Source organism: Equus quagga, chromosome 13 (assembly GCF_021613505.1).
Source record: "Equus quagga isolate Etosha38 chromosome 13, UCLA_HA_Equagga_1.0, whole genome shotgun sequence".
NCBI classification, from domain to species: domain Eukaryota; kingdom Metazoa; phylum Chordata; class Mammalia; order Perissodactyla; family Equidae; genus Equus; species Equus quagga.
The window spans coordinates 68,154,166-68,181,522 of record NC_060279.1 but is presented as its reverse complement, the minus strand read 5'-3'; the positions used below and the strand labels follow the sequence as shown (position 1 = coordinate 68,181,522).

The window sequence follows — 27,357 nt, the reverse complement described above, 5'->3', positions numbered from 1 at the left end:
CAGGAAGCTATCCTCTTTGACTAGTCCCACTAATTTCTGTTAATGATTTAATGCCCTACTTCTCCCAGTTAACATCTTTGCGTTATAACCTAAGTCTGCCCACGTTTGAGGCACCCTAACTGGCAAATGGAAGACATTTTTTTTTAATTTTTTTTCTGCTTTTTCTCCCCAAATCCCCCCAGCACATAGTTGTATATTCTAGTTGTGGGTCCTAGTTGTGGCATGTGGGATGCTGCCTCAACACGGCCTGACGAGCGGTGCCATGTCCACGCTCAGGATCCGAACCAGTGAAACCCTGGGCCACCAAAGTGGAGCGTGCAAACTTAACCACTTGGCCATTGGGCCGGCCGCTGGAAGACATTTTTAAGTCGAAGTTCTTTGGGTGCTTGAGGGCACTGTCTAGGGCAGAGTGGGCCCTCTCTGTCCCAGACGCCTCATCAGATTGCCTAATCAGATTGCCTCATCTTTACTATTGTCTCTAGCTGGACTTCACAGTTCTGTTGGAGTAGAGTGGAACTCTGAGTAGTCAGGGACAGGATTGAATTGAATGGTTGGACATCGAGCTGGTGTTATAGTATTGGTTGGACCTCACTTTGATCTAACGCTTTCCTTAACGGCAAACATCAGCCGCAGGCAGCTGAGAGGCAGCAGGATATAGTGAAAGACACGCATGTTGGAGAGTCAGGACAGCCGAGTCTAATCCCAGCTCTGCTGACTAGCAGGTGCCGTCAGGCCATGGCTTGGCGCTCTGTCTCCCCTGCCTGCCATTTCTGCATCCGTAAAATGCGGGGTGGGGAGGGGGGTGTAAATAATCCTGGGGGTTTAACACTAAGAATCTGCATTTCTAACAAGCAGCCAGGCGGTTCTTAAGCTCTCTGAAGTTTGAGAACCACTACTATGGCCTCCCTACTTATAAAAACTTAAAAAGCCTCCAGCTATGTATTTAGGAAAATTCCATCTTCCTTTATTCTTGCCACTTCAAATAATTCAAACTCCTAAATTCCTGACGCACCAGCAAACCATAGTGAGTAGGCCCTGGTCTCCTCCGTGCTGTCTGCTGAGACCCACCTGCAGGAGCTTTCTCCGATTCTCAAAGGCTTTGGAGGGCCAGCAAAGAGCTTAGCTGGAAGCTCCTTAAAGTTAACAGGAACTCGGAGAAGCAGCTGAAGTAAGGCCTGGGAAGCAAGCAAGAAATTCAAACAACAAAATCCGCCCAAGTCTCAACAAACACAGCTGAGGAGGCAACGCTTCACTGCCAGGTTGGCAACAGATGGCAAGACCCACGTGCACACACACACATGCTCACACCAGCTAAATCGAGTTTGTAGCGTGTCAGCTAGGTGGCCCTGCCACTTGGAGAAGCCCCAAGCCACCAGAGGCACAACACTCCTGTCAAAACAAGCCCTGTGCGAGGCAGATTACCCCGGCTCCCAGGCCAGCTTGGCCAGCTCCGCCAGCGCTGGGGCCTTCCCGCCAACAGGAGCCGTGCCTGCAATGGCTGTTCCTCTCTCTTCTTCCCCCTTCTGCTACCCCTCTCTTATCGTTCCCATTATAGAATGAAACTGTTTATTGTCGGAATATTTGAAAGCAGAAAAATTAAAATTTAAATCTCCCATAATCTCACTAACAGAGAAAACTATGCATTTCCAGATACTTTCTTTCAATCTTTTTTCCTTTGTTTTTACATACCTTTTCTTAATACAGTTGGAATTATACCGTACCTGTGCAGCTCAATACTGAAGCTATTAACCACGTGTGGCTATTTAAATTTTAAATTTATTCGAATTCAAAATTCAGTTCCTCAGTCACACTAGCCAAAGATTTCAAGTGCTCAGTAGTCATAAGTGACTAGTGGCTACAATATTGGACAGTGCAGATGTCAAACGTTTCCATCATCACGGAATTCTATCGGACTGCATCGGTATATGCAGTTTTGTATTCTCTTTTTTTTAACCTATGGTATATACTATGAGCATTTCCCCATTTATTCAAACATTCTTTGAGAACACAATTTTTAACAGCTGCATGGTATGTCGTTGCATGGTTGTACCATGATTTATTTTACCAATAGTCACCATTAGCCACTGGGTTACCTACTTTTTGTTATTATAAATAATGCCGTGATGAACTGCCCTGTTTTAGATCTTGATCTGCAGCCCTGATTATTTATAGATTACTTCTACAAGTGCGGTTGTCATGTCAGGGAAGGCGCACATTTTCAAGGATTTGAAATATAATGCCCAGTTACCTCCCAGAAAGGTCTCCCTCTCTCCAGCATGTTGTGGCCCTCTCTTCCTGTGTAAACCCTCTGAGAAATCAAGATTCAGCAAGGAAGCCCTGTCTGCCTGTCTCTGAGCACAGAGCCCAGTGCTTTGGGCGAGACCTGATTGCATTGAGGAGGATGGCCATCCGTGGAAAGGACTGGACTAGATCATCCCTGAGTACGAGAACTTTCTGTGGTACCAGCCCAGGACTCTGTCTCTGGAAGGGGCATTTGGACAGGGCGGGTGTGATGGTTAATTTTACAGGTCAAATTCACTGGGCTAAGGGATGCCCAGATGGCTGGTAAAACATGTCTGTAAGGGTTTTTCTGGAAGAGATTAGCATTCGAATGGGTAGACTGAGTAAAGATCATTGTCACCAATGTGGGTGGTCATCATCCAATCCACTGAAGGCCTGAATAGAACAAAAAAAGTGCAGGAAGGGTGAATTTGCTCTCTCCTTGAGCTGACATCCATCTCCTCCTGTCCATCGGCACCCCTGGTTCTTGGGTCTTCACACTTGGACTGGGACTTACGCCGGTGGCTCCCCTGGGTCTTCAGCTTGCAGACGGCAGATGGTGGGGCTTCTCAGCCTATATTTATTCTATTGCTTCTGCTTCTCGAGAACCCTGACTAATGCAGCAAGAATATGCCCCAATCACAAACCTAGTTTTGTGGCACACCCGTCTATGAGTTGCTCTAAACATTTTCTGAATCCATTTATCCTCTCACCTCTTAGGGTTAGTGAGTTTTGTTCAGTTAAGAGGTGGGACTTCACTTCTCTCACGCTTCTCAAGGGTTCTGAGGTTTGAGAAGCCAGGCCACGTTTGCCTTTAAGTAGTATTCATGACCGCATAGCTTCTGATCTCATCCCCTCTCTGTCTTTATCCTTCCAAAGTGAGGCTCCTCTTCCTGCGATCACTTGCCCACCCCCTTTCTCATTTCAGTTGCCCCTTTGTTCTCCATCTACCACATTGGCCTTGACTTGGGACAATCAGACCTGCACAGAGGATTCCACATTTGCAGTTCAGGCCCCAAGCATCAGTTCTGCCACCACTGTTTCTTTCGTAAATTTGGCTGCTTCAGGCGGCCTCACTTTTGCTCTCTATAAAATGGGGGTGCCTCTTGACAATCAAGAAGCAGTACATACTGCACTTGTGGCAACTGCTCCATTCAGTGCATCCTTGGACAAGAAGGAGCCAGTAAGGATGGAGCAGTCTGAGAGTCAGAGCTGCTCTGGGCTTCTCTGCTTGCAGGTGGAGCACTGGTCCTCGCTGACAGCTGCAGCAAGACCCCCCGCCTTCCAGGATGAGCTAGGCTTAGGCCACCATAGGCGTCAGGGCTGGTGAAGACTCCTTCCTTGTGGATGGGTGAAGGGATTATCTGGAAGGAAACCATTTAAAACCAAAAGTCACATCCTTCTCTAGAGCCTAAGACACTGGCAGCAAGAACGACACCCCGAGCCGTTAAGAACCCCTCAGGCAGCTGCCCTGGGCTCTTTCCAAGCTAAGTCATGGCATTTAGCTTCCCTCCAGGCTGCTGGCTGGCCCCAGGATTGCTGCATCCTTGTTCCTTGGTCTGACTGTAGCCTGGGTTATCCAGCCGGCTAAATCAACATGCCCGAGGCCAGAGAGTAAGAAGGGAGCCTGCCTCTGCTCACCAAGGGAGCTTTGCCCACCCTCACCCCCCAAAAAGGAGACTCTGCTCCTCCTTACAGGAGGATCTGTCATAGGCTTTCTCCCTTGCCAGGAAAGAACTGGAAGTCAGAAGACCTGGGTCCTAGCCCTAACTCTATGGTGCCTTGGTGAAGCCCCTTCCTCTCCCCTGGGGCTCCTTCCTGAGCAGGGAAGGGGAAGGGTTTGGGTTGAGCCTTTTCCTCCCTGGAGTGTCCCAGGACGCTGAGTGGGACACTGAATGGGGTGCTGAGTGGGGAAGAGGAGAGGGACAGGAAAGTTCTGGAAATCTCATCCCCACCTGTTTACTTTACTTAGGGCCTTTCTGCAAGCAACTCCCCAAATATGCCCAAGAGCCCGTGCAGACAGGGAAGTCGATACGCTAGTGGCTCCTTAAGGGCAGAAGAACGTGTACAACTGCCGACTCACCTCTGTGAGCACACTGAAGGGAACAGGCCCAGACTCCCTTTCTCGGGGGCACCCATCCCCAGCTGCTGGGAGAGTTGGCTGCCGACTGCTCACAGCTGCCCCTTCTCTGGAAAATTGCCCTTGGCAAAATGGAGCCTGCCTGGTCAGAGTTTACACCCCACCCCACGCCAGGCAATGGTCAGTGTGTGGCTGACCAGGAGCCTGACAGGCCAGCCCCCTGCCCCGAGGTGGGACCAGTTCTGTGGTGCAATTCCCAGTCCAGAGCTCCCTGGGGACCAGGCTGGAGCTAGATTCCAGCTGAGGGCACCACTTCCCTGTCCACATCTTCCCCTGCTCCCTCCTGCCCACTCACTCCTCTTCTCTCAAGACGCTACTTTCAAAGGACCCCTGTCTCAGGCTCTGCTTCTAAGAAATGACAACCCCTACAATGTCCTGCACGTATTAGGTATACAATCAATATTTCTCTGTAGGTCTGCTCACCTGGGGCTCCCTTCCCTCCATGTCCGGGTTTCTGCCAGGATACAGGTGCCCAGCGGGAGTCTGGTCCTGATGCCTTAAAACACTGAGAGATTTGTTAAGCAGGGGAGAAAAACATCATTCTAAGAAAACAGGTGTGGATCCCAAAGTGGCCGGCCCCAGGTCTCCCTAACACTCTCTCTGAGCTCCCCGCACAATTGCCCCATTGCACGGAAGAGGAAATCGAGGTCTGAAGGGGGGTAACTGGCCAGGGTGGGATGGCAGAGCATGGCAGAGGCAGGGTTTGAAAGTAGGCCTTCCCACTGGATTCTGCTTCCAGAAACCTTGGTTTGTCTCTCCCCAGGAGGAGGCAGGGCTGAGGCTGCTGGACCCTCATGGGGAGCCTCCACACTGGCTTTGCTGCCTACACAGGCCCCTAAACTCTTGCTCCTCCTTCAAGCTCCTGTTCTAGTGCCACCTCCTCTAGGAAGCCTCTGCCATCCCAGGCAGCCCAGGAGAGCAGAGCCCACAAGTCCAGCTTCTCCATCTGTGTCTGTCGTTGTGTCTCGGTTTTAGCCTGGCACTCGAGGGATGCCCTGCAGTGAACATCACTCCATCCACTCAAGGTCTGTCATCGGATGATGTGCAGCCTTGTCTTTCCAGAATCTCCTATCAGACATTCCTTCTGTCAAGCATTGAGCCCAAGGGTCTTGTGCAAAGAACTTGCCTGAGGTTATCCTCAAGGCCAGAACTTGGGCCAGCCTCCAGCATCAGCCTTCCCTCCATTCGGCCCCATCCCCCATCGGTAAATGCAGGGACTATCCTCTGGGAGTGGGTGTCTCGTCTCCTGCCTTAGGGGAGCATAAGAAGTAGAAAGCTCAGCCAGAAAGGAAGGCTGGTGGGTGGAGGGTGGAGAGACTTGAGTCAGCAATTCTGACAGCCCCAGCATTTAACTGATGCTTCCCGTGCTCAGGGTGCCACACCAGCCCTTATATGCCTTATATTCCAGTCCTTCCAGGACGTTTGGACCAGGGCCACTGCACCACTCTTGGCAGGCGCGGTGGCTGGGGGGGTTGTTCACGTAGAATAAAATAGCAATGGGCCTCCCTGGAGTTGTAGGATGCTTCACTGCTTCAGTAAGCCCCATTTAAGAGATGGGATGAAAACATGCTTAGAGAGTAAAAATCCCATGCTGAAGTTCTCAGGGTAGGATCAGAACCCAGGCCCGCCTGGCTCCCAGACCTGCCGCCCCACCCTGCCACTGGAGGTCAAAGGTGACAGGGAGTCCAGGTTCTTGCCAAAGTGCAGACCTGGCTCCCTACAATGAGTTCCTTCCTGTTTTCACAAGGGTCAGTCTCACTCCCAGGGAGTGGGGAGACTTTCCCAGCACCCCTGGGGCAGACCCTTGCCCTCCAGGAAGCAGAGCAACTGATGGGGGCTGGGGACCTGGCGTTGCTGCCTCACTGAGAACGTGAACTGCTGCTCTGGGGACTCACACTGGTAGCCCCAATGTGGCAGCCACTCTTTCAGGCTCTTTAATAATTTAGAGAATGTATACTAATCAGCCAGGCGGCTTCATCCCTGGATTCAGAAACACAAAGCCCTGGGGATTGTTTCCAGCAGAGTGAAATTCCACTTGTCACAGTCACCAAGTAGGCAGGCCTGTTCCTGGAAGGGGCTCTGGTCTCTGGATGTTTACAAACATCCTAGAAGACCAGGAGGCCAGCAGCCAGGGCGCTGGGAGCTGAGGTGGGAGCCTGAGTTCTGCCCAGCTCAGCTGGGGGCCCCTGGCAAGTCCCTCCCCCTCTGTCTCCTGCCTGCTCCAGGGTGATGGGGCTGCGAGAATTGGTGTGTGTGACTCCAGGGCCTTTCTCTGCTCGCTGTTCAGTTACACCCCCTCCCCGGCCTCACTTGGTGTCTTTCCCTGGGAAAGATCCTTGCACCAGGCCCCAGAGGGTCCCTGGGAAGATGTCCAGGGTGGCTTGCATTTGCTAGAACTTGGCAATTGCATTTTCCCCTCAAAAGGTGTTCTTTTAAAAAAATTACACTTGAAAACATTTTGCTAAGTGCAATGAGCCAAACACAAAAAGATAAATATTGTATGATTGCACTTATATGAGGTACCTAGAATAGGCAAATTCATAGAGACAGAAAGTAGAATGGTGGTTGCCAGGGGCTGGGGGAGGAGGAAATGGGGCCTTATTATTTAATGGGGACAGAGTTTCTATTTGTAATGATGAGAAAGTTCTGGAAACGCATAGTGGTGATGGTCACACAACATTGTAAATGTCCTTCACGCCACTGAATTGTGCATTTAAAAATAGTTAAAATGGTAAATTTCATGTTATGTATGTTTTACCATAATTTTGAAAAGTGTATACTGTAAAAAGAAAATTACACAAGTAATGTTCATTTGAGAAACATTAGAAAGTAGGGAAAATAATTTTAGTTACACCAAAACCTCCTCCCCTTCTCCAAAAAACAAACCAGTAGTCTACCGTGAGATTATAATCCATGAAGACAGAAGAAGCCCTACTTACTAACCAACACAGTACTAAGCCTCTAGAGGCCCTCCCTAAATGGTGCCCAATGGTGAAAGAAATCCTACCCCCTCCCCAGGATAACCACAGCTGACCGTTTGGTATCTGTCCTTCCACACTTTTCCCAATGCAGAACGATGACAAATATAAATATGTGAATTTATGAAAATAGGAGCCAACTGTCTCTATTATTTGGAAGCCTATTTTCCCTCACTTAACAGTATATCATAAACATATTTCCAAGTCATCCTGTATCATTTGTGGTGGCGCCCAGGACTGGATTCTGTCATGTGAATGTTCCATGGTTTGTTTAACTGCTGCCCATTACTGAACATGTAGGTCGTTCCCACGTTTCCCTGATCATGAGGAACGCTGCAGGTCGTGTCTCTGCACATGTGTCTTTGGCCACTTATGAGGGCATTTTTTAGGATAAATTCCTGGAATTTCTGGGTCAAAGGGTCTGTGCCTGTTGGGGGTTTTTGCCTCATCTTGCCAGACTGCATGCTGGAGCCACACATCACTTATAGCTGTTCCCATGAGCAGCAAGATGCTGCTTGAGCTGAGTGGGAACATTCCTGCAGCGGCCCAACTCAGCCACGGCAGAAGATCAGGCTGTGGTGCCCAGTGGGGGAGCAGTTTGCGGGGGCCAGGGTCCACCCATACATGCCTGAATCCACGGAATCTATGACTAGCTTCCCTTACAAGGCAAGAGATGCTTTGCAGGTGGGACTAAATTAAGGATCTTGAGATGGGGAGATTTTCTGGTCCAATGTCATCACAAGGTTCTCATAAAAGGGAGTCAGGACGGCCTGGGTCAGAGGAGATGAGATGATAGAAGCAGAGGCTGGAGTGATGTGGGACCACAGGCCGAGGAATGCTGGGGGCCTCTAGAAGCTGAAAAGGGCAAGGATAGGGATTCTCCCTTAGTGCCTCCAGAAGGAATGCAGCCCTGCCCACCCATTCTGGACTTCTGACCTCCAGAACTGTAAGATAAATTCATGTCGTTTCAAGTCACTAAGTTTATAGTATTTGTTACAGCAGCAATAAGAAACTAACCCGGGGCTGGCCCGGTGCCACAGCAGTTAAGTGCCCATGTTCCACTTCTTGGTGGCCTGGGGTTCACCAGTTCAGATCCCGGGAGTGGACATGGCACCACTTGGCACGCCATGCTGTGGTAGGCATCCCACATATAAAGTAGAGGAAGATGGGCATGGATGTGAGCTCAGGGCCAGTCTTCCTCAGCAAAAAGAGGAGGATTGGCAGTAGTTAGCTCAGGGCTAATCTTCCTCAAAAAAAAAGAGAGAAACTAATGCATCTCCCCCTTGCAACCAGGTCCTAAAGCCCCATTGTCTAAGGGACACCTTCCTTTGCACCCAGCAGCCTGATGACCTGAACATTACTCCCTCTCCTAACCAGATGACTCCTAGGCAGAGTATACCCAAGGTTCTGTGCATGAAGGACAGACAAGGAGGTTCCCTGCCCCAGCCCCCAGGGCCCACCTTTGACCAGACTGTGAAATTACCCTCAAGGATGTTGGAAACTGGACTTGCTGGGCCAGCCCGGTGGCACAGCGGTTAAATTTGCACGTTCTGCTTCTTGGTGGCCTCGGGGTTCACTAGTTCGGATCCCAGGTGCGGACATGGCACTGCTTGGCAAAAGCCATGCTGTGGTAGGCGTCCCACATATAAAGTAAAGGAAGATGGGCACGGATGTTAGCTCAGGGCCAGGCTTCCTCAGCAAAAAGAGGAGGACTGGCAGTAGTTAGCTCAGGGCTAATCTTCCTCAAAAAAAAAAAACAACAACAAAACTGGACTTGCTTAAGGTCATGAAGTGCATGTGAAGTGGTGCCAGGACCAAGGGCTAGCTTGGCGGGCCAGTGGGTTTCCCATCTACTCCACTCGGCTGAGCTTCTCTTTCTGTGCCAGTCTGACTTGCCTTCCTGAAGAGAGGTAGTCATTAACAGTTTAGACTGAGTAAGACAGGACATCTGGCTCTGGGTACTCCCCATCCTGTCGATGTGATATTACTACAGAATCGTAGAGCTCGACTCTTATGTTGAAAACCAGGCTTGGGGTGGGGCATTGCCTTTCTCATCCATTCCAGAGCTCCCAGGGTCCCGTCAGCCACCCCCAACCCTGAAGTCTCTATATAGGTATTCCCAAAACAGACTCAGTTCTTGCCCTCCATCGGGAGTTGCTCAACCGCACCTGGCTCGTGCATGTGGCAATGATGGCCCCTGCTGCTTAACAAGCAAGGATTCTAGTGCCCTCAACTTTACCTGAGTCATTCAACCGAATCCTCCCAACCACCCAGGGAGTTTTATCCTCTCATTTCACAGATAAGAAAACTGACACCCGGGCAGGTTAACTCCCATACACAAGGTCATTCAGCTGCAAGGAGCAGAGCAGGATTCAAACCAGGTCACCTGACTCGAGAGAGCCCAGAGCTGCGCAGGATTGGCCTGAGAAAGAATTTGTTGGGCTTACTCAGTCAATGGTTCAAAAATCCAGAGATTTTATAAAACAATCTGGATTTCTAGATTCTCTTGAAAAATCTGATTCGCCAACTGAAAGAACTCCCAATCGCCAAAGCAGGAACAATTTGAGCAAGAAAATAAAGTAGTACTGGATTATAATCCAAACTATGAAATAAATACCCACGAGTTCATACTGATATAAATAAATGATTGAATAAGTAAATAAATGAAGGAGAAGAGACCAATTTCCCACACAGAATTCCAAATAGTTTCTGTAGATACTCTGTCCTCAAGGAGGTGGAGTGTCACTCCTTCCAGAGAGTACAGTAGAGAAAGTGAGGGAGAAAAGAGTCATCTGATAGTGGAGAAACCTGACAATCACCACCTTAGCCGGGTGGTCAAGGTCAACATCAACAGAGAGAAGTCCTGTTGATATCCTCGATACGATGTGAGAGGAAGGGCATTTTACTTCTGGAGTCTTCCTCTTAAAAAGCCATAACCCCAGTCTAACCATGAGAAAAACATCACACAAATCCCCACTGAAGGACAGTCTATAAAATCGCGGACCAGTACTCCACTGTACTGTCAAGCTCATCAAAAACAAGGAAAGTCTGAGAAGCGGCACAGCCCAGAGGAGCCCAAGGAGACTAAATGTAACAAGGGATCCCAGGACAGAAGAAGGACAGTAGGGAAAAGCTAAGGCAATATGAGTAGAGCATGGACATTAGTTGATAAGGATGTGTCGATGTTGGTTCATCAGTGGTGACGGATGCACCATGCTAATGTAGGATTATGACACAGTGCCCACAGGTGCCTCCAAAGGCTCATACATTCTCCTGGGCCAGGAGCCCCTCCGCCAGAGAGGTCCCTAGTTACCCTGGGAGGCTGGGGGAGAAGAAGCCATCTCCCAGGCCTCAGCCACTCTAGACACAGCATGCTCCAGGCAACAGAGGCGGGGCTTGGTGTCTGGAGAACTAGGCGTGAAGCTTGTCTCTGCTCAGATTTACTCTGTGGCCATGTCCAAATTCCCTTCCCTCCCAGTGCCAGGGACAAGAATAACCCCTGTCTCCCTGGGGCCCTGGTCATCCTTCAAGGCCCCTCTCAGGGCGCTGGTGTCTACTCAGCCCACCCAGCAGTTGCTTCTGGTGTGAACTGTTAGTCATGAGGCCCCCACAGCCTGGTCTCTGCAGGACTGAATGAGTCATCCTGGGATCATTTGCCTGCTGGAAAGTGGGGGATGCATGGGGGTGGTGAGGGAGGAGCATCTGCCGCTTTCCCAGACACCTGGTAGTGTCAAGGGAGGCCACTCAGTGCCCTGATGGGGCTCCTCTGGCCGCCCCCAACCCAACACCCAAGGCCCTGGGTCCCTGCCTTGGAGTAAGTGAGGGTCCAGCCAGGGATCCCTCTTTCTGCGCTAAAGGATGAGTTAGTGGTGCCCTCCCTGAGTAAGCAGCCATGAGCAGTTGTTGGGGGTCAGTTGGAGGCAAGGAGCAGGTGGTTTGGAGGTCTTGGCCCCAGCTGCCACCCTCCCCTGGGTTTCCATTTCTCTATACCAGCAGGGTGGAAGGGGTCTTTTTCTCACTGTTCTCTCAGTTCTGGCAGGGCACCTAGAGATGGGGCCGATGGGAGAGGAGACAGAAACAGTGGGCGAAAAGAATCCAGCTCAAGTAGGAGAGAAGGAGGGGGGAGGAGCCAGGGCGCTAGGACGGAGGCTCAGTGAGGGAGGGGGCCAGGGTGGCAGTGGGGGCCTCAGAGACAGCGGCCGTGTGTGGCTGGGAGCCCGGGTGCCAGGCTGAGCTGCTGCTCCCAGCTCAGGAGCCCCTGTGCCAGCTGGATTCGGGCGGGTGGGCACGGGCAGGGCTGCCTGCCAGGCACACACAGAGCGCCCTTTGAGGAGGTGGCAGCTGTCAGCCCAGACCCCCCTCTGCTTGCTGTGGCCCTGCCTGCCCCCTCCAACAAGAACTTGCCCAGCACTGCGCTGGGGAAAGCGAGGTACACAATTGCGGAGCCCCCACTCAAGGGGTAAAGCAGGGCAACCCTGCTCAGCTGGAGCAGGGAGGGACCCCAGCTCATCAGTCCTAGAACCAGGACCTGGGAATCATGGCAGGCCTCAACTTCCCCCTTTTTTGCACATCTATTACCCCTCTCACGGCTGGTGGCCACTATTAGGACTCTCCCCAGGACCCTCCAGGAGGAGAAAGACCCAGGCAGCCCCTCTTCTTGGAGATGAAGACTGAAAAGCCTCCAAAACCCCAAAGGATGGTCTGCTAATGGGGGATTTTGAGGTCTGGGGAGCTGGGGGCCAGATCTGGGTCTCTGGGGAAACCCACCTGTCACCTGTCACTGCTCCCTTCCTCTGCTCAGTCACCTTAGGCCTCCTGATACTGCACACTTGGCAGACAGAATAAGCCTGTCCCCCTGGGCACCTGCCCCCACAGGGGCTGGCACTGTCTGTCTGTCCTTCATGTCCCCACCATGAGCCATGCTGCTGCCAGCCAGCATTATGGAACCGGCTCTGTCTTTCTTCTCCAGGTGGTGGGCAGCAGTGTTGACCTCCCCGGACACTGCCCTGGCCCCTGGAACCCTGGTCTAGGCACTCACTCATCCTACCTGGGCAGTAGCAGCCAATTCTCAGGTCTGGCTTTGCCCAAGCAGGGTCCCCAGGGAGCAGAGACAGGCTGTCTGTGATGGGTAGCAGAACAGAGTGGTCAGCCCCCTGGTTCTGCCTTCAGGTAGCTGAGGGGTCTCAGAGCCTCAGTCTAGCATGTTAAATATAACATGGGAACAGCAAGGCGTACCTGGCAGGGGGTGGGGAAATTAGGTCGCACATATATGTGCCCACTGCCTGTCGGTACGGTGTTTGGACACTGTGTCCGATGAGGAACAGCAGAAGAAATCGGGGGTATTTAACCTGGGGAAAGGAAATCTCTGGCCCCAAAGCCTGTCTTCTAGTGTCTGAGGGCTGGCCCCTGGCGTAGGGACGGCCTGGCTGTGGGTGGGCCCATGAGTGGGGGTGACCAGGAGACAGGATCCTTCCTAAAAGCCAGTCCAGCTCTGTCAGGGTGACCCGACAACGAGCCAGGCTGTTCCGGGGGAATCGGGAGCTCCCCGTCCCTGGGGGAGGGGCAGTGGGGAGCGCAGAGTAGGCAGAGGAGCCCTGGGCAGGGCCGCGTGTGGGGTATCTGGGGTCTCTGGCTTTTCAGCGGGGGCAGTGGGAAGGGTTCCTAGGAGCCCTGCTTGACTGACCTGCAATCGCCTTCAGAAGAGAGGCTGGGAGCCCGGCAAGGACCACATGGCAGGCGCCCAGCACCCTGGGCTGGACAAAGTCGGGGGTGGGGGTTCTGGTCTCCAGAACCGGGTGGGCGAACAGGAGATGGTGCGACTCGAGGTGGCCCTTGAAGGATGGGTAACGGGTGGAGACCGAGCCACCTCGCCGCCTCGCCGCGTTGGGCCGACAGAAAAATGCCGGGGTCCAGGGTCCTCGCCTTTAACGCGGCCCCCCGGCGGAGGAGACAGGAGGGGGAGGGGCGGTGCGGGGTGGCGCATGCGCCGCGCAGGCTGGAGCCGCCGGACTGTCCGGCCAGCGGGAGCGCGCAGCAGCCGGCGGGGACCCCCCCGAGAGCGCCGGACCCCGCACCGGGGGCTCTGAGCTGTGCGGCAGACCGGAGCCCCCAGCCTGCTGGCGCCGCTGCCCGCCAGGGCACTGGGAGCGGCGGCCAAGATGTCCGTGCCGGTGAGTATCGACCGCCGGCCGGGACCCGGGGTCTGCTGCCCCGGCCGGGCCTGCGACCTCGTGCCGCCCGCTGCAGGCCTAATGCCCCAGGGGCTCCCGGGCTGGGAGGCGCCCCACCTGGGCCATCTCGGGCCGGGGATGGGGGCCGATGGGGGCGTCTCCCCCAAGCCGGCCTCTCTGCCCCTACCTTTCTTTTCATCCTCGCCCTAGAGAGCCGGGTTGGGCTGTGGTCCGTGCTGTTCTCTCGGGGAGCCCCCCAGGAAGGCTGACTTGGCAAGGTCTTTGTTGGCCTTCGGGAAACCCTTGGGACAGCTGGCCCAGGCAGGAGTCAGTGCTGTCCCTCAGGACCCTCTCCCCCACCAGGATGGCCAGGCCTGGTGGGGAGGGGTCTGTGCTGCTCCCTGAAACCCCCTCTCCAGGACGGCTAGGCTGGGTGAGGGAGGGAGGTGTGTGCTGTCACCCAGGAAACCTTACCTGAGGTAGCTGTCCTCCTGTACTCCAAGGATCCCACCAAGATAGCTGGCCCTGGGCCAGTCTTTACCTCTCCCGAGACACCCCTACCCCAGGACAGCTTGGCCAAGTGGAGATCTGTGCCTGTCCCCCAGAACAGCTGATGCACTCACTTTCCCGAGAAGTTTTCCTCGGCCGCTGGATGCCCAGGGTGCAGGGCCCTGGCACCTCCCTCCCTCCTAGCCAGGGACCTTCTCTTGCCTGACACCCCCTCTGCCTGGCCCAGCAGGCAGGCTTGGGCAGCCCCCAGGCCTGGCTCCACACTTAGACCACAATCTGGAGGCATCTGGGCCCCACCATCTGAGGGTGGCAAGTGATCCTGGCTACCTGCTGTCAGGAGGCCTCAGGTGCAGGCCCCAACCCGCTTTACAGATGGACAGACTGAGGTGGGGGCCAGCACCCTGCATCCTGCTTGGAAGGAGTGCCCTCTGCAGGCTGGAAAGCTGTGGTCTCCAGCCATTGTTTCTCTGCTGAGTTAGGGGCTTTTCCCTCTGACAGGAAGGGGCAATGGGCCAGAAGCCTGTCTGCCTGGTCTTGCTTCTGGGACTGCTCCTCACCTGGGGAATCCGGTCCTTACATTGAAGCAGACAGTTGGGGCTTCCTGGCAGGGCAAGTGGCCTCTTAATTAACCACCATAGAGTGTGGGGAGATTACTGGAGGAGAGATGCTGTGTAAGTGCAAAGCATTGTTATTACGGAATTAAAGATCCCCGCTCCTGCCCGCCTCCAGAAGCGGTAATGCCGAGTTACAGATGAAGAAATTAGGGCTTCCAGGCTGTGCCGATGTGACCCCCGCCCCCCCCATCTGTTCTGGTTCAGAGCATAATTGTCTCATCTTTAGAAAGAAAGAAAGAAAACAGAAAATGCCTGTCAAGCCCTTTTTCTCTCCTGCTCTGCTTTCCTGTAAAACTCTGGATCTTTTTTGGCCCAGGGACCTGCCCTGACCCTGTGGGCACTGACCGGAGGGATGCGGTGGACCACCTGGGCCTGCTTGAGGTCCTGTGTCTCCAGGGCAGTAGGGAACAGGGAATGTGACTCAGGTCACATCAGAGCCTGGACAGACCTCAGTTGGGGAGGTCAGCTGTTGATTTGGCTTGGTTGTCCCCAGTCACAGCAGAGATCTGGACATGGAGTCTGAGATGGCACCCAGACCCCTTGGCTTACAGCACTTTGGGCAGCCTTCCTGGGCTCTGCGCCTCAGTAGCCCCATCTGTAACAAGAGAGGAATGGCAGGCGTACCAGGGACTGGGTGTGACTTGGACAGACAGGCACTGCTGTGGAGACCTGCAGCTGAGGTCTGCTCAGTCTGTCCACACCATTGCCAGCTCCAAGTCACTTCCCACCCTCTCTCCTGCAGCCACAGCCCCCGGGGATTCTGCACAGGGTCAGCGGGGTTCTCACCCTCTGTCCCCTATGTGGTTGGGCTTTCAGATCACCCTAACTCTCCCCTGAGACCTTGGGCAGCGTGTGAGCTTGCGGGGCTGGGAGGAGAAGTTCATTTCTGGAGCAGCCGTGAAATGTTCAGAAAATTGCTTTCATGTGCTGGTGAGTGGTGAGGCCCCTTGGAGGCTTCCAGGCCGAGCCGCCTGCTCTTGGAACCCAGAATGGTGACTGCCCATGTGGTGCTCACGGACGCATTTGGGTTTTAAGCACACCCATTCATTTGGACAGTCTTTTCCTGGATGGGGCTGACGCAGGCACTTTGGCCCATGGAAATTACAAGATGCTTCAGAATGGAATGGGAGGTGATGGTGGGGAGAGAAGACATTGGGACAGGCTAGGTTGACCCAGGACTGACTTCCCGAGTGTCAGAGCAGGGGGACCCTCCAGAGATCAGGGGTCTGGGGCCCAGAGAGGGGAAGGCACACAGGGTCCTCCTGACTCCCTGCTCAGTGCTCCTTCCTCTACCCTGAGCTGAGGGCAGTGCTCACACAGCACCTGGAGATGCACTTCCTGGCTGTTCTCTGACATCTGCCTTCCTCTTGGGCATGACCATCTGGCGCCCCAGGCCTGTCTCTTCCCTCTGGGCAGGCAGGAAGTGTTTGAAAGGAAAATGGCTGTGCCACCCACCTCCAACCCCTGGTGGGCATTGGCGTGATCAGTGTTTAGGAGTGACAGGATGCTGGCTGCCCCTGGCACTGTCAGGCGAGAGGTCAGCTTCCAGCTTGTAGAGAAGTTCCTTGCTGCCTGTTCCTGCCTCTTGTTTCCTGTCTGTGAAATAGGCACAGTCATTCTAGCCCCCTCCTCTGCTGCTCCTTTATTGAATGAGGGACAGGTCCTTTCAAGGAGTGGAGGATGTGTGTGGAGTGCGTCCTGTGTGCCAGGCGCTGGGCTCAGGGCCTCACAGGCTCAGGGAGGACCTGTGTCTTGCCAGGGTCGCATGGCCACCGAGAGATGGAGCCAGGGTGGGAATGAAGTCTGGCAGGATCCAAAGCCAGAAAGTGAGCATCATCCTGCGTGGCCTCTCTAATTGTGGGGGCTGCGGCCTGTGGAGCTGTCCCCAGAGGCGAAGGCTGCTGAGAGACTGACCCTCTGCTTGTGGCTTTCCAAGCATGAGTTTGTGTAACCCCTTCAGCACCTCTGAGAGACGAGGCAGTGGGAGCGCAGAGAGGCCAGGCAGCTTGCCCAGAGCTGTGTGGCAGGGTGGTCTAGCCCTGCGCCATCCCAGCAGTGGTCGATGGAGATCAGTGGGCCAGGCGTGGCACCTGATTGAACACCCACCAGCAATCCCAGGGCCCCCCTTGTGCCTGGCTCTGTGCCAACCTCCTGTGCTAGGAGAGCTGGGCAGGGAGCTGCAAGGCACTGCCCTGGGCTCACCGCTGGCAGCTGGGGCCTAGTAGAACGGGCTCAAGAGAGGACAGTGGGAAGAGGCCGTGTCCAAGTCCAAAGTCCTCAGTTCAGTCCCCAAAGCACCCGGCACACCCCTCCTGCCACATCCCCTCCTCCTACCAGGCCTTGGCCCTGCCTGGCCCTCCCTCTGCAGGAAGTGACCTCCAGTCACTCCTGCTCACCCTCGAGTGTCAGGCAGAGGGCCCTGCCCCGGGAAGCCTCTGGGAGCCCCCTCTGTGACTGTGCGTTCATTGTTGGGGTCTTTGGTTGCTGGCAGCTCCTCTCCAGATGGCAGGCGTCCTCAGGGTAACCTGGGCTCGCTTGGCTCCTCTCTCTCTGCCATGTTGTCCCAGCTCGCCCTGGCCGCCTGCTGAGGAGGCCGCCCCGGGAGCCCTGAGGAGCCCCTGCAGACCCGTGGCTGTGTCCCTGTGCAGAGAGCATGGCGTCTCAGCTTATGTCCTGGGAGCCTGGTTGGGGGCTGAGTGGGGTTCCCAGAGAGGCTGCATTGGGGTGGGAAGCATGTTTGGTGTGTCCAGGACAGGGGCTCTAGAATGCATGGTGCTGGCTCCTCTCTACCTCGGTGAGTTACTAAACCTCTCTGAGCCTGTTTCCTTGTCTGTATTAGGGGAATGTTAACAGTACTGAGCTCTTGAGGTTTTGTGAGAACTTGGCAAGGGTACAGAAATCTCTTAGTAAGGTAAGAAATCATAGCAGCCACTGTTGTCGAGGTTGTTATCTTTATCCTGCCCTGCCTGGCTGGTGCAGTGGCCAAGACCCACTCCTGGCTCCTGCACAAGCAGCTTGGGGAGGGGTGGTTAGCCCCCTGCCCCTGTAATTCTCCATGGGCTGCCCAGTCTGCTCCAGAGGCCCTTTCTTTATGGTTGATGTGGCTCCCGCCGAGGCCTGACTGGTAGGATGACCAGCCCCTCCCTGCCCTGGCCTGCCTGCAGGACCCGTGCCCCTCAGCCTTGGACGGGCAGGTACTTGTCCTCACCCCACCAACAGAGTGACCTCTAGGGGGCCACCAGCTGGCCCCCTGTGCCCCAGCCCAGGTGGACACTCTGCTCGGAGTGCCCCCAGGAGTAGGTACAGAGTTTCAGGCAGTGGAAGCCACTGAGGCAGTGTAGGCCTGTCCTCAGGTGTGGTCTGCAGCAGCCTGGTCAGCGGAGGACAGGCAGGGCCCTCAGCGGAAGGAGAGAACCCCCGAGGTGGGTCCTGGCACCTTAAGGGAGGGGGCTCATGCCTGCGCGTGAGGCAGGTGGGCCACAAGGCTGTGAGAGTAGCACCCGCTGACCCCCTCTTCCCACCACAGGGCATGAGGCTCCCTATGGTCAGCTGCACCTGCCCTGCTGTCTCCTTCCCTCTCTGTGTGCATCTTCGCCTCCCCAGCCTTTGACTTGGCTTCAGCACAGCTGCTTGCTTTGACTGCATCCTAGTCAATCTCCATTGTTTCTTTGGCTTCCTTCTAGTCGCTGTTTGCTGGGCCATTGTCTCCCTCTCTTCAAGAAAAAGGAGCTGGGGACAGGTTGGGAACCTTGGTAGAGGTGACAGTGGCTGCCCGCTGTGGCGGGAGAGAGGGTCACGAGTATCAGCTCTCAAGTTAAATCCCTTCTCTGAGGGGGATTAGGGGCTGAGGGGGCTTTTCACTAATTTTAATTTATTCTTTAAACCCCACCAAGTTCCAAGAAGGACTTGAAGCAGATTATAGTGAAAGACACAAATAGGCTAGGATGGTCAAAAGAGCCAGAATTGTGCAATGTGTGCGGAAGGTAGGCATACAAGTTTAACTTTAAGCAAAAAGGGTGACACGGTGGGTTTAGGATTACAATACCTATTTTTGGTATTCCTAATGCCGTGTATTTTTTTTTTTGTCTGTACTTTATTTTTTCCAGTTGAGACTTTTATTGAGGTGGATTTTACAGATGGTGAAATGGACAGATGTTAGGTGTACAGGTGGGTGAGTTTTGACTAGTGTAGACCCCATGTAACCATCAATCAAATCAAGATAACGAATGTGTCCATCGTCTCAGAAAGTTTGTCAGTGCCCCTTACAGTCAGGGGTCCCTCAGCCCCGATAAGGTGGCCCACATTCTGATTTCTCTTGTCATGGCTTCATTTCGCCTGTTCTTGACCTTTGTATACTGGAAGCGTATATAGTAGGTACTGTTGGAGGTCTGGCTTCTTTCATTCAGCACAGTGGGTTTGAGATTTTCTTCTACGTGTCGTGTATCAATAGTTCTCCCTTTGTGGCCGTGCTGAGTCGTGTTCCATTTATGAATATGAATGTACGTGCTTATCCATCCTCCTGCTGATGGGTACCTGTCTCTAGTTTTTGTGTGCTGTGTATTTTTAAGTACTGAAACACTGGCATTGGTGGTGTAATACCCTATTTCAGTGTTTATAAAACCTCATCTCCCATCATGTGTGCCTTGAGGCATGCCCAGAGAGTGGTCTGTCCCCCAAATGCTGGACCCCCACCCAAAGTTACATGCGTGTTCAGAAAGCGTGTGACCACACACCTGCCTGTTCACAGCCCTGCCCAGCTGTCTAGGGTGTGAATTCCCTCTTCCTGGGTTGGTGACGAGGTGAAGCGTCTTAGGTTTTTGAGTCACCTGTGTTTCCCTCCACACCCCTGACCACTCTAGAGGTCCTGGTGGGGAGAGGCTGCTAGGAGAACAGGAGGTAGAAGAGCGTGGAGCCTGTCCTGGGAGCTGACTGCATCCCTCCACCCTCCGGGGTCCAGACAGATTCCTGGCCTCCCCCTCTTTGCCCCGCCCCCCGCCACTGCCAAGACACCCCACCTCGCAGACACTCCTTGCTGCTTCCCCATCAACTCTGGGAGCCCTCAGCCCCACAGACACCTCATCACTCAAGAAGCTGAGGTGGGTGTGGGGGGTTGCTTGAGAGCCACCCCCTGTGTCCCTAACACCTCTGTCCTCGCTCTTCACGCTGAGGTTGTTGGCAGTTACTGTTATTTTTTTCTTCCTAACGAGCCTTAGCAAAAGATTCACATATCTGCTCAAATGCCACCTCCTCAGAGAGGACCCCCCCAGGCACCTTGTATAAAATAGCCCCTCGCCGTCACTCTGCCATCTGCTTTATTCTCCTTCAGAGCCTGTGTCACCACAGATGTTCCCATGTTTGTCTGTTTGTGGCCTCCCCCCGGCACACACCCTGGAGTGTGAGTTCCCCAGGACATGGACACATTCTCACAGCAATGTCCTAGTACAGCGCCCAGCTGCTGCTCAGTGGGAGGGGCCGAAGGACTCACTGTAATGAGTACAGTGGTAGACCCCAGAGCCAGCCACTCCCCAGCCCTCACGGCCGGCCAGCATTGGCTAGTGGATCTGGAGGCACCAGAGATTCATGGAAAGATTTTGCCCCAGAATCTCGGGAGGTTTTATTCCTCTTGTGATTCAGGGGCTCCGAAGCTCAGGGCACCTGAGCAGGGGCTGGGAGAGCAGAGAGGGCTGAGTGGAGGCCACTCATGCAGGGGTGCAGGCCCAAGGGAGTGCCCTAGTGCCTGGCACGTGAGGCTGGTGTGTGCCAGGGAGGTGCTCCATGCAGCCTTTTTTTTCTTGTGGGGGTGGTGAGGAAGATTGGCCCTGAGCTAACATCTGTGCCAGTCTCCCTCTATTTTATGTGGGATGCTACCATAGCATGGCTCGAGCAGTGCTAGGTCCGCACCCAGGATACGAACCTGCAAACCCCAGGCCACTGAAGCAGAGCAGGCGAACTTAACCACTATACCACTGGGCCAGCCCTTCCAGGCAGCCTTAATGTGCCTACAGTCTCACAGCCTGGGGGTGAGGGTGAGCAGGGCTGCTGCTGGCAGTTACGCTTAAGAAATGTACCACCCGCTTAACAAACGTGGCTCTGAAAGGTACAGTGATGGGCTGAGGGTCCCATGCCAGCTGGAATCATTAACAGTCTCTGCTCCTGTCCTTGTAGGTTAAACGTGGGTGAAGACTTGAGCCTGGGTCCCCAGGGGCAAATGGAGCCTTTCTTTGTAGGCTGGAACAGGCTCCTGTGGGATGCCCCACAGTGTGGTCCAAGGAGGCAGAAAAAGCAGCCCTTACCCAGTGACTGTGGGGTCTGCCTTCTCTGTATTCTCTCCTTCCTGTACTCTCACTGCACTGCTCCCAGAGCCCCCAAGGTCCCCTTCTGTGACCCCACTGGCCCCCTGGCCTGCTGACCCCAGCTGAGTGGCTGGGCAACTCTTCTGCCCCTCTGTGGGTTTCTGTGGGTGTGGGCACCTGTGCTCCTGTGGAAGGAGGCCTGAGGGGGCAGCAGATGGCATGTGAAGTCGCCCCCCTCCAGCTGCCCTGATATGCTGGGGCTGGTTGCCATGGGGAGAGGTGAGCACAGATGGCTGGCTGGGGCGGGTCTTGACCACACCCTTGTCCCTGCCTGCCCAGGCTGTGAGCCTGAGCTGCCCTGCCACCAGCAGCTATGCTTTCTCTCTGGGGACAGGAACATGTCCTGTGCCCCTCCTTCCCCCTCCTCCCTCTCCCCCAGCTGGGACTGAGCCCCTTTCTTCCCCTTAACCCATTTCCTCTGCCAGCCGGATTCCTCCCCCAGGCAGTGTTGAGAGGCTGCTTTGGGGTGAGGATGCAGGGAGTGGTGTCCCAGTGCCAGCAGGGAGGGCAAAGTGCACCTAGGCTCCAGTCTTCTTATTACACAAATGGGAGGGCTTGGTTGTCAGTCCCACGTCTACCTGCCAGCACCCAGAGGGGTCCCCTGCTGGGAGAGGGGTGGTTTTCAGAGAGAGATGGGGAGGTGGAAGAGGGGGATGCAGAAGAGAAAAGGGGGGCTCAGGCTACTGGGGTCAGCACCCTGGGGTGGGGTGAAGAGCCCCTAGGAAGTGCTGGGGCCCAAGGGCCCAGCTAGGCTCACCCCCACTCCAGCCTCATACCTGCTGTGAACAGAGCTGCTCTGAAGCAGGCGCCTCCCTGCAGGTGCTTCTGCTGCTTTTTAATTTTCAAATTAGAAAAGCCATTAAAAGAATTAGGAGAGTGTGCTGCTCTGGTCCTTGACAGAGCTAGAGGGAGGAGGGGAGGCTGCGGGAAGGTGGGGGGCACTGGATGTGCTGGGATCCAGGCCTGAATCTGGGGAGTTGGTCCCCTCTGCCCACACACCCTCCCTTATCCCTCGGCTATGTCCCTGCACCTGGTGGCTCGGTGCCCACACCTGTGGCCCTGGTCCTGCCCTTGCACCCAGGTCTCCTGGGGGGACGTTGAAGGGATGGCAGGTTGAGGACTGGAGCCTCCCTGCCCTGGAGGAGGTGACTGGGAGGGATTTGGCTCCAGGCTGTGTGGCCCGCCCACCTCCCCACAGTCAGAGTCACCACTGTAATGACGAATGAACTGCCCCGCTGGTCACTCCACCTTCGGGGAGCAGGGGAGGATGGGAAAGCTCTTTATGGCTGACGGCTCCAAGACCTGCCCTAAGAGTACACACTCTACTCTGGGGTCACCTGAGTGCTTTTCCATGGGGACACGCCTCAGTAGCTGAGGGGTGGGTAGGTTATGGTTGTAGCTCTGCCAGTTCCTGGTGGTGTGATCCGGGCAAGGCATGCCCCTCTCTGAGCCTCTGGGTAGTGGTAGTTCTGCCCTGGTCCCCATGGCTGCAGTGAGAACTGACTGACATCAGGTGTGGGAGTGTCTGGCCTGTGTGTGACAGAGGTTCTTGATGCAGCCAGGCTCACCTCTTCCCCAGGCCATCCACACAGTCCCCACACCCTTGCCCAGGCGGGGTTGACTCCAGCTTGCAGGCGGGTTGGGTTTTAAGCTTGCCAGTGTGAGTGGCCAGCCCAGGGGGAAGGCGTCAACTCCTCATGGCCCTCCAGATACATCATTTCTTCCTGTCCCTGGGGCTGGCAGCACTCACCTCCGGCCTCAGGAAATCCTTTCCTGCTGCCGCTCCCAGCTCCCAGACCGGCTGGCCATCAGCTGACACATCCAGCCATGCTCTTGTGCAGCTGGGAAAGCCAAGGCTTTAGGAGGGGGAAGGGGCTGCTTGCAGGCACACTGCGCAAGCCATTTTAGCCCGCTATTTTCACATTGTCATAAACACGTTCTTGCATGATTTTGGTCTTTGAAAGTGCCCTCTTAATAGCTGCACAATGCTTCTTTGAGAGGCTGTGGTTTGCCTAACCAGTCTCCTATAGCTGGGCATTTGGGTTATGCACCCCACTTTTGCTGTTGTAAATGCTGCAGTAGACATTGTTGGGCCTGAAGCGAGAATACTTTTTCGTGCAGTGGGTCTGACCTGAAGCATTAGGCTCAAAAAGCCCAGAGAGTGGGAGCCAGCTCCCAAGCTCTTCTTCCCACTTAGGGTCTGGGCTCAGCAGCAGCCTTCGCCCCACTGCACGCTGTATGGACACATGAGAACCAGTGTTCCCGGGCGCTGGGCCTGCCATGTTCCCTGAACAGACAGCTCCTCCAGGCCTGAGGGGAGGGGTTGGTGAATGCCCCTCCAGCCGGTGAGCTCATCCTCAGCCTGGCTGGAGTTGCCAGGCCGCTCCTGGGGGTGACTGACTGTGGTCTGGGAGAGTGCTGGCACCTTGGCAGCGCGCCTGCAGCTCCGTCCTTCAACTCCTTCTCCAGGCTCATCCTCGTCAGTGGCTCCTCTCCTTCCTACCTGCACATTCCCCAGCACCCGTTTGGGGTTGAACCCCCACTCACACACTGAGGTTCTGGGCCCCAGTTCTGAACTCAGCTGTGTTTGCCTGTGCTTGGGTCTCAACTGCCTGTCCTTTGGTGTCTCTGGGTGTAGTAGGGTCTTTGGCTTTCCAAGCCTGGTGCACCTGCCCTTGACTCCTTCCTGGCCTGTCCTGAAGGTGCACAGGGCAGTCTGGGTGGACTGTGGTCTGGCATCTCCACTGTCCCTTCCCTGGCCGCCTGCTCTGTCCCTTCTGTGGCTGGGAGTCTGTGGGATGGGGTGAGGGGCTGTAAACTGGTTCTCAACCTCTTCATCTGTAAAATGGGGCTAATCAGGAAGCCTGTTTTGCAGGATGGCTATGGTCATGAAATGAGCACAGGGTGCTGCTCCCTCAGCCTGCCCAGTGGGCACCCCTCCCACATCCACCCCCCCCACACCGGGTGGCGTTCCTCTCCCCCTCTAACTACCCCCCCTTCCAGCACAGTGGGGCACAGATCCTGAGGCCTTGATTACAAAGCGGAAATGCCATTCTGGGAGGCACAGGCTTGGGGGGGAAGGGAGTTTAAGTGGAAAAGGAGCAAATTTTTGAAATGCCTTCTCCTGTGCTGGTTTCCCCTCCCCCGCCTACCCGCCCACACAAGCAGCACCGCCCCCAGGGCCCTTTAATCCAGCCCGGGAAACGGGAGGGTCTCCTGTTCCCTTGGTCCCAGCCAGCCGCCTCCTGTCTCCCAAGGCCAGCTAGGACGCAGCAGGGCCAGTCCGCTGAGGGCCAGGCCTTTTGTGTCCCCGCCCATGCCCGCAGAGACCTTCTGCCTAGAGCCTTGCCAGCAGGGCACTGCCTAGCCGTGAGGCCTGGTCCTCGCCCCTCCCCACAAGAGGGGAGACCCAAGGAAAACCTGAAGACTCCCCTGGCCCCCAGCACAGACAGGCCCCCAGCACAGACAGTCAGATAACTCATATATGTCCCAGCTGGTTTTGATCTTTTCCCTTGGAACCTGGGGTGCCAGCCAGGCTGAGGACAGGGTGAGGGTTTAGGAGGGCCAGGCCCACAGCTTCCTGCCTGACTCGGGCACAGCTGTTGGGAACACGCAGGAGGGGAGGCCCTAGGTGGTGTGTCACTGAGAGCTGGCTCCTGTGGTGAAGTGGGCTGTTTTGCGGGTGACAAGGGGGCCAGTCTTGGGGAGGGCATAGGGTGGCAGCTAGTTGTCCCATTCCTTCTTGGGGACTCTGAGTCACACTGTGTCCAAATCCCACTGCTCCTTACCCACCCCTGTGCTGTGAGCTCTGTCCAGTGGGTCCCCAGGATGCTTTGAAGAAATGCAGATGTCCCAGTGCCCCCATACCCAGTTTTTCTGGAGGGGTGGGATCCAGGAATCTGGTTTTTAACAAGCTCTCCAGGGGACCTATAACCAGCCAGACTTGGGCTGCCCTAGCCTAGCCCCTTTGTTTTACAGATGCAAGAGGGCCTGCCCAAGGTGGCACACCTGGCCAGGGGCTGAGTCGGCTGAGCCCTGGGTGTCAGGTGTGTGTCAGGTGGAGGGGTCCACCTAGGGCTTGTATGTGTTTTATAGGCCATGCCTGAGGGTTCTCTGCTGGGCGAAGCTGGGTCTGCCCCACTGCTTCCCTGGCATTGCAAGCTGCCTCATGGTGTCCACGCTCAGCAAGTGGCCCAGGATGCTGACTGTCTGAGGATCCCAGAGATAAGGCACCAAACTGTCCCATTCTGGAGCAGGTTCCATCCTGGATTTCCCTGCAAGGCTGACCCATGCTCAGGGACTCTGGCACACCCTGGTACTGCTGGGTGGGGTGACAGTCACTGACCTGCAACCTAGGGAGGGGGGACTCAGGAGAACTGTGGTGCTCTCCACTCAGTCTCTCTGTGGTGGTTCTTCCTTCCCCCTCCTTCCTGGCTGTCACCTCTCCCACCCATGTCTCCGAAACAGAGTTGTTGGGGAGTAGGCACAGGTGTTAGGCCTGGACAGGGCTGACGGAGGGATGAGGGCTGGGGTCAGAGCTCCTAGCGCAGAACCCAGACCGCAGCGGGTGCTTCAGAGAGGCTGGATTCAATTCAGTGAACCTGGGTGGCCTGGAGCCACGGGGCACATATCTGGTGGAACAGGATGAGCCCCGGCTTTGCACCCCCTGGGTTATGGAGACCAGCTGGAGTCCCCAGCCTCCCTGCCTTGAGCCTCCATTTCCCCGGGCTCTTATATGGTAGGCTGCACCGGAGTCGGTGCATTGGCCCTTATAATTAGCCTGCTGCTGGCTTGGGCATGCCCCTTGCCCTTTCCCTGCAGATTTACATTTGAGTCGCACGGCTGCTCACGCGCGGAATACCTGGGGGTTGGTGGGCAGGGAAGGCAGAAGTCAACTTGAGGCCGGGCCCTCTGAGGCTTGGAGGAGTGCAATCCCTGCAGTCTTCCCAGAAGAGGGGGCGTTGGCTTAGGCCTTTGAGGAGGGGAGCATTCTCGCCCATGGTGGAGGGCGGGGACGTGCATTTGGAGAAAAGGAGATGTCCCGCGTACTAAGCTTGAAGCCTGGCATCAGGCTGGCGCATAGAGCCTGGCGCTGGGAGTGTCGGGGGCGGGGGCCGGGGGAGGAGGGGCGCGCGGTTCCAGTGGACCGCGCGTGCCCGTGCCTGTGCGCGCCCGCAGCGCCCGCGCCCCTGGGCAGGCGGCTCATTTGCATGGGGAGCCGCAGCAGCCAATGGCCGCGCGGCCGGGCATGCCGGGAGCCGGGCTGGGCCGGGCGGACCGCGGCGGCGGGCGGAGCGCTGGGGGACCGGCTCCGGGTGGCGGTGGTGGCGGCAGTGGCAGGCGTGGTGGCTGAGGCCACCGGACCCGGACCGGGGTAGCTTCGGCACTCTCGGGGCCCTGAGAGCGCTCGGCGCGGGCAGCTGGGTGTGCGCCCCTGCGGGGAGCCGGGGTCCCCGGCCGGCCCGACACGATGAACTACCTGGTGAGTGTGACAGGCGCCGCCAGGGTCGGCTCGCGGCGGCCGGGGCGGGGTCCGCGAACCGGCTTCGAGGCGGCCGCCCTACTCGCCCCCGCGTCGGGCCCAGGCGGGAAAGAGTTAAGCGAGTGGCATTTCCTGCCGGACCTGCGGGTCCTGGGAACCGCTGGCCGCTGGCGCCTCCGCGGGGGCGCGACCGGGCCGGGGTCCGAGGTCCTGGAACCCGCCTCCCGCCCTGGCCCGGGCGTCCGGAGGCGAGGACTGCGGAGGATCCCAGAGCCTGCGCGCCCCGGGCTGGGTTGGAAGGGCCGGACTCAGGGGCCGCTGGCCGGCAGGAAAGTTCCTGGATCCGGGAAAGTTGCTGGCGGGAGGCCCGCTCTCCTCCTGCTGGCTGCCGTCTGCTGGGTGACCTTGGGCCTGCGAGCCCTGCCCCCTAGTCTCAGTTCCCTCGGCTACGAGGAGGGGTCTGCGGTCCCTGGACGGTGAACTTCCAGGAGGTCTGAACTTCCAGGAAGCGGGGTGGTGGTCCGTCCGTCGCTCCATCTGTGTGTTTTGGAGTGGGGGCTACCCCGCCCCCAGGCTAGGTGTTGAGGGCTGGGCTAGCAAGCGTGTGGCGTCCGTGGAGATGTCAGCGCGGCGGGAGCGCCAGTCCCCGGCCGGTTAATGATTCACCCCCCGCCCTCCCGCGCTGGATTCCAGGACCGGCGGCTGGCGCTTCTCGGCCTTTACCTTCCCCGGTTGCAAAAACGGCGGCAGGAGCCGGATTCTTCTGGCTGCGGGAGTCGAGGACCGCACAGCGCCTCCGGGGTCCCAGCCTCCGGCTCGCGCGCGGAGCC

General features: G+C 56.1%; 1 protein-coding gene and 1 long non-coding RNA gene across 4 annotated transcripts in view; one reads left to right on the top strand and one right to left on the bottom strand.

Moving 5' to 3' along the window:
- Nucleotides 1–247: 247 nt before the first annotated feature.
- Nucleotides 248–13,258, bottom strand: LOC124250001 (uncharacterized). Its single transcript, XR_006891509.1, has 3 exons — nt 13,082–13,258; nt 4,844–4,925; nt 248–3,644 (listed from the first exon to the last, which is right to left on the bottom strand). It is a non-coding gene; the product is annotated as an uncharacterized LOC124250001 (long non-coding RNA).
- A 178-nt stretch (nt 13,259–13,436) lies between these two features.
- BCAR1 (BCAR1 scaffold protein, Cas family member) overlaps nt 13,437–27,357 on the top strand; it is a 37,294-nt gene continuing 23,373 nt past the window's right edge. The window contains exon 1 of one of the 3 annotated variants that reach the window (XM_046681665.1): nt 13,437–13,568. In XM_046681665.1, coding sequence (XP_046537621.1) covers nt 13,557–13,568 — 12 coding nt within the window. In that variant the 5' untranslated portion in view covers nt 13,437–13,556. Of the gene's footprint in view, nt 13,569–26,202; nt 26,528–27,357 lie in introns of those variants that run through there. The other 2 variants (XM_046681666.1, XM_046681664.1) reach the window with 2 other exon arrangements.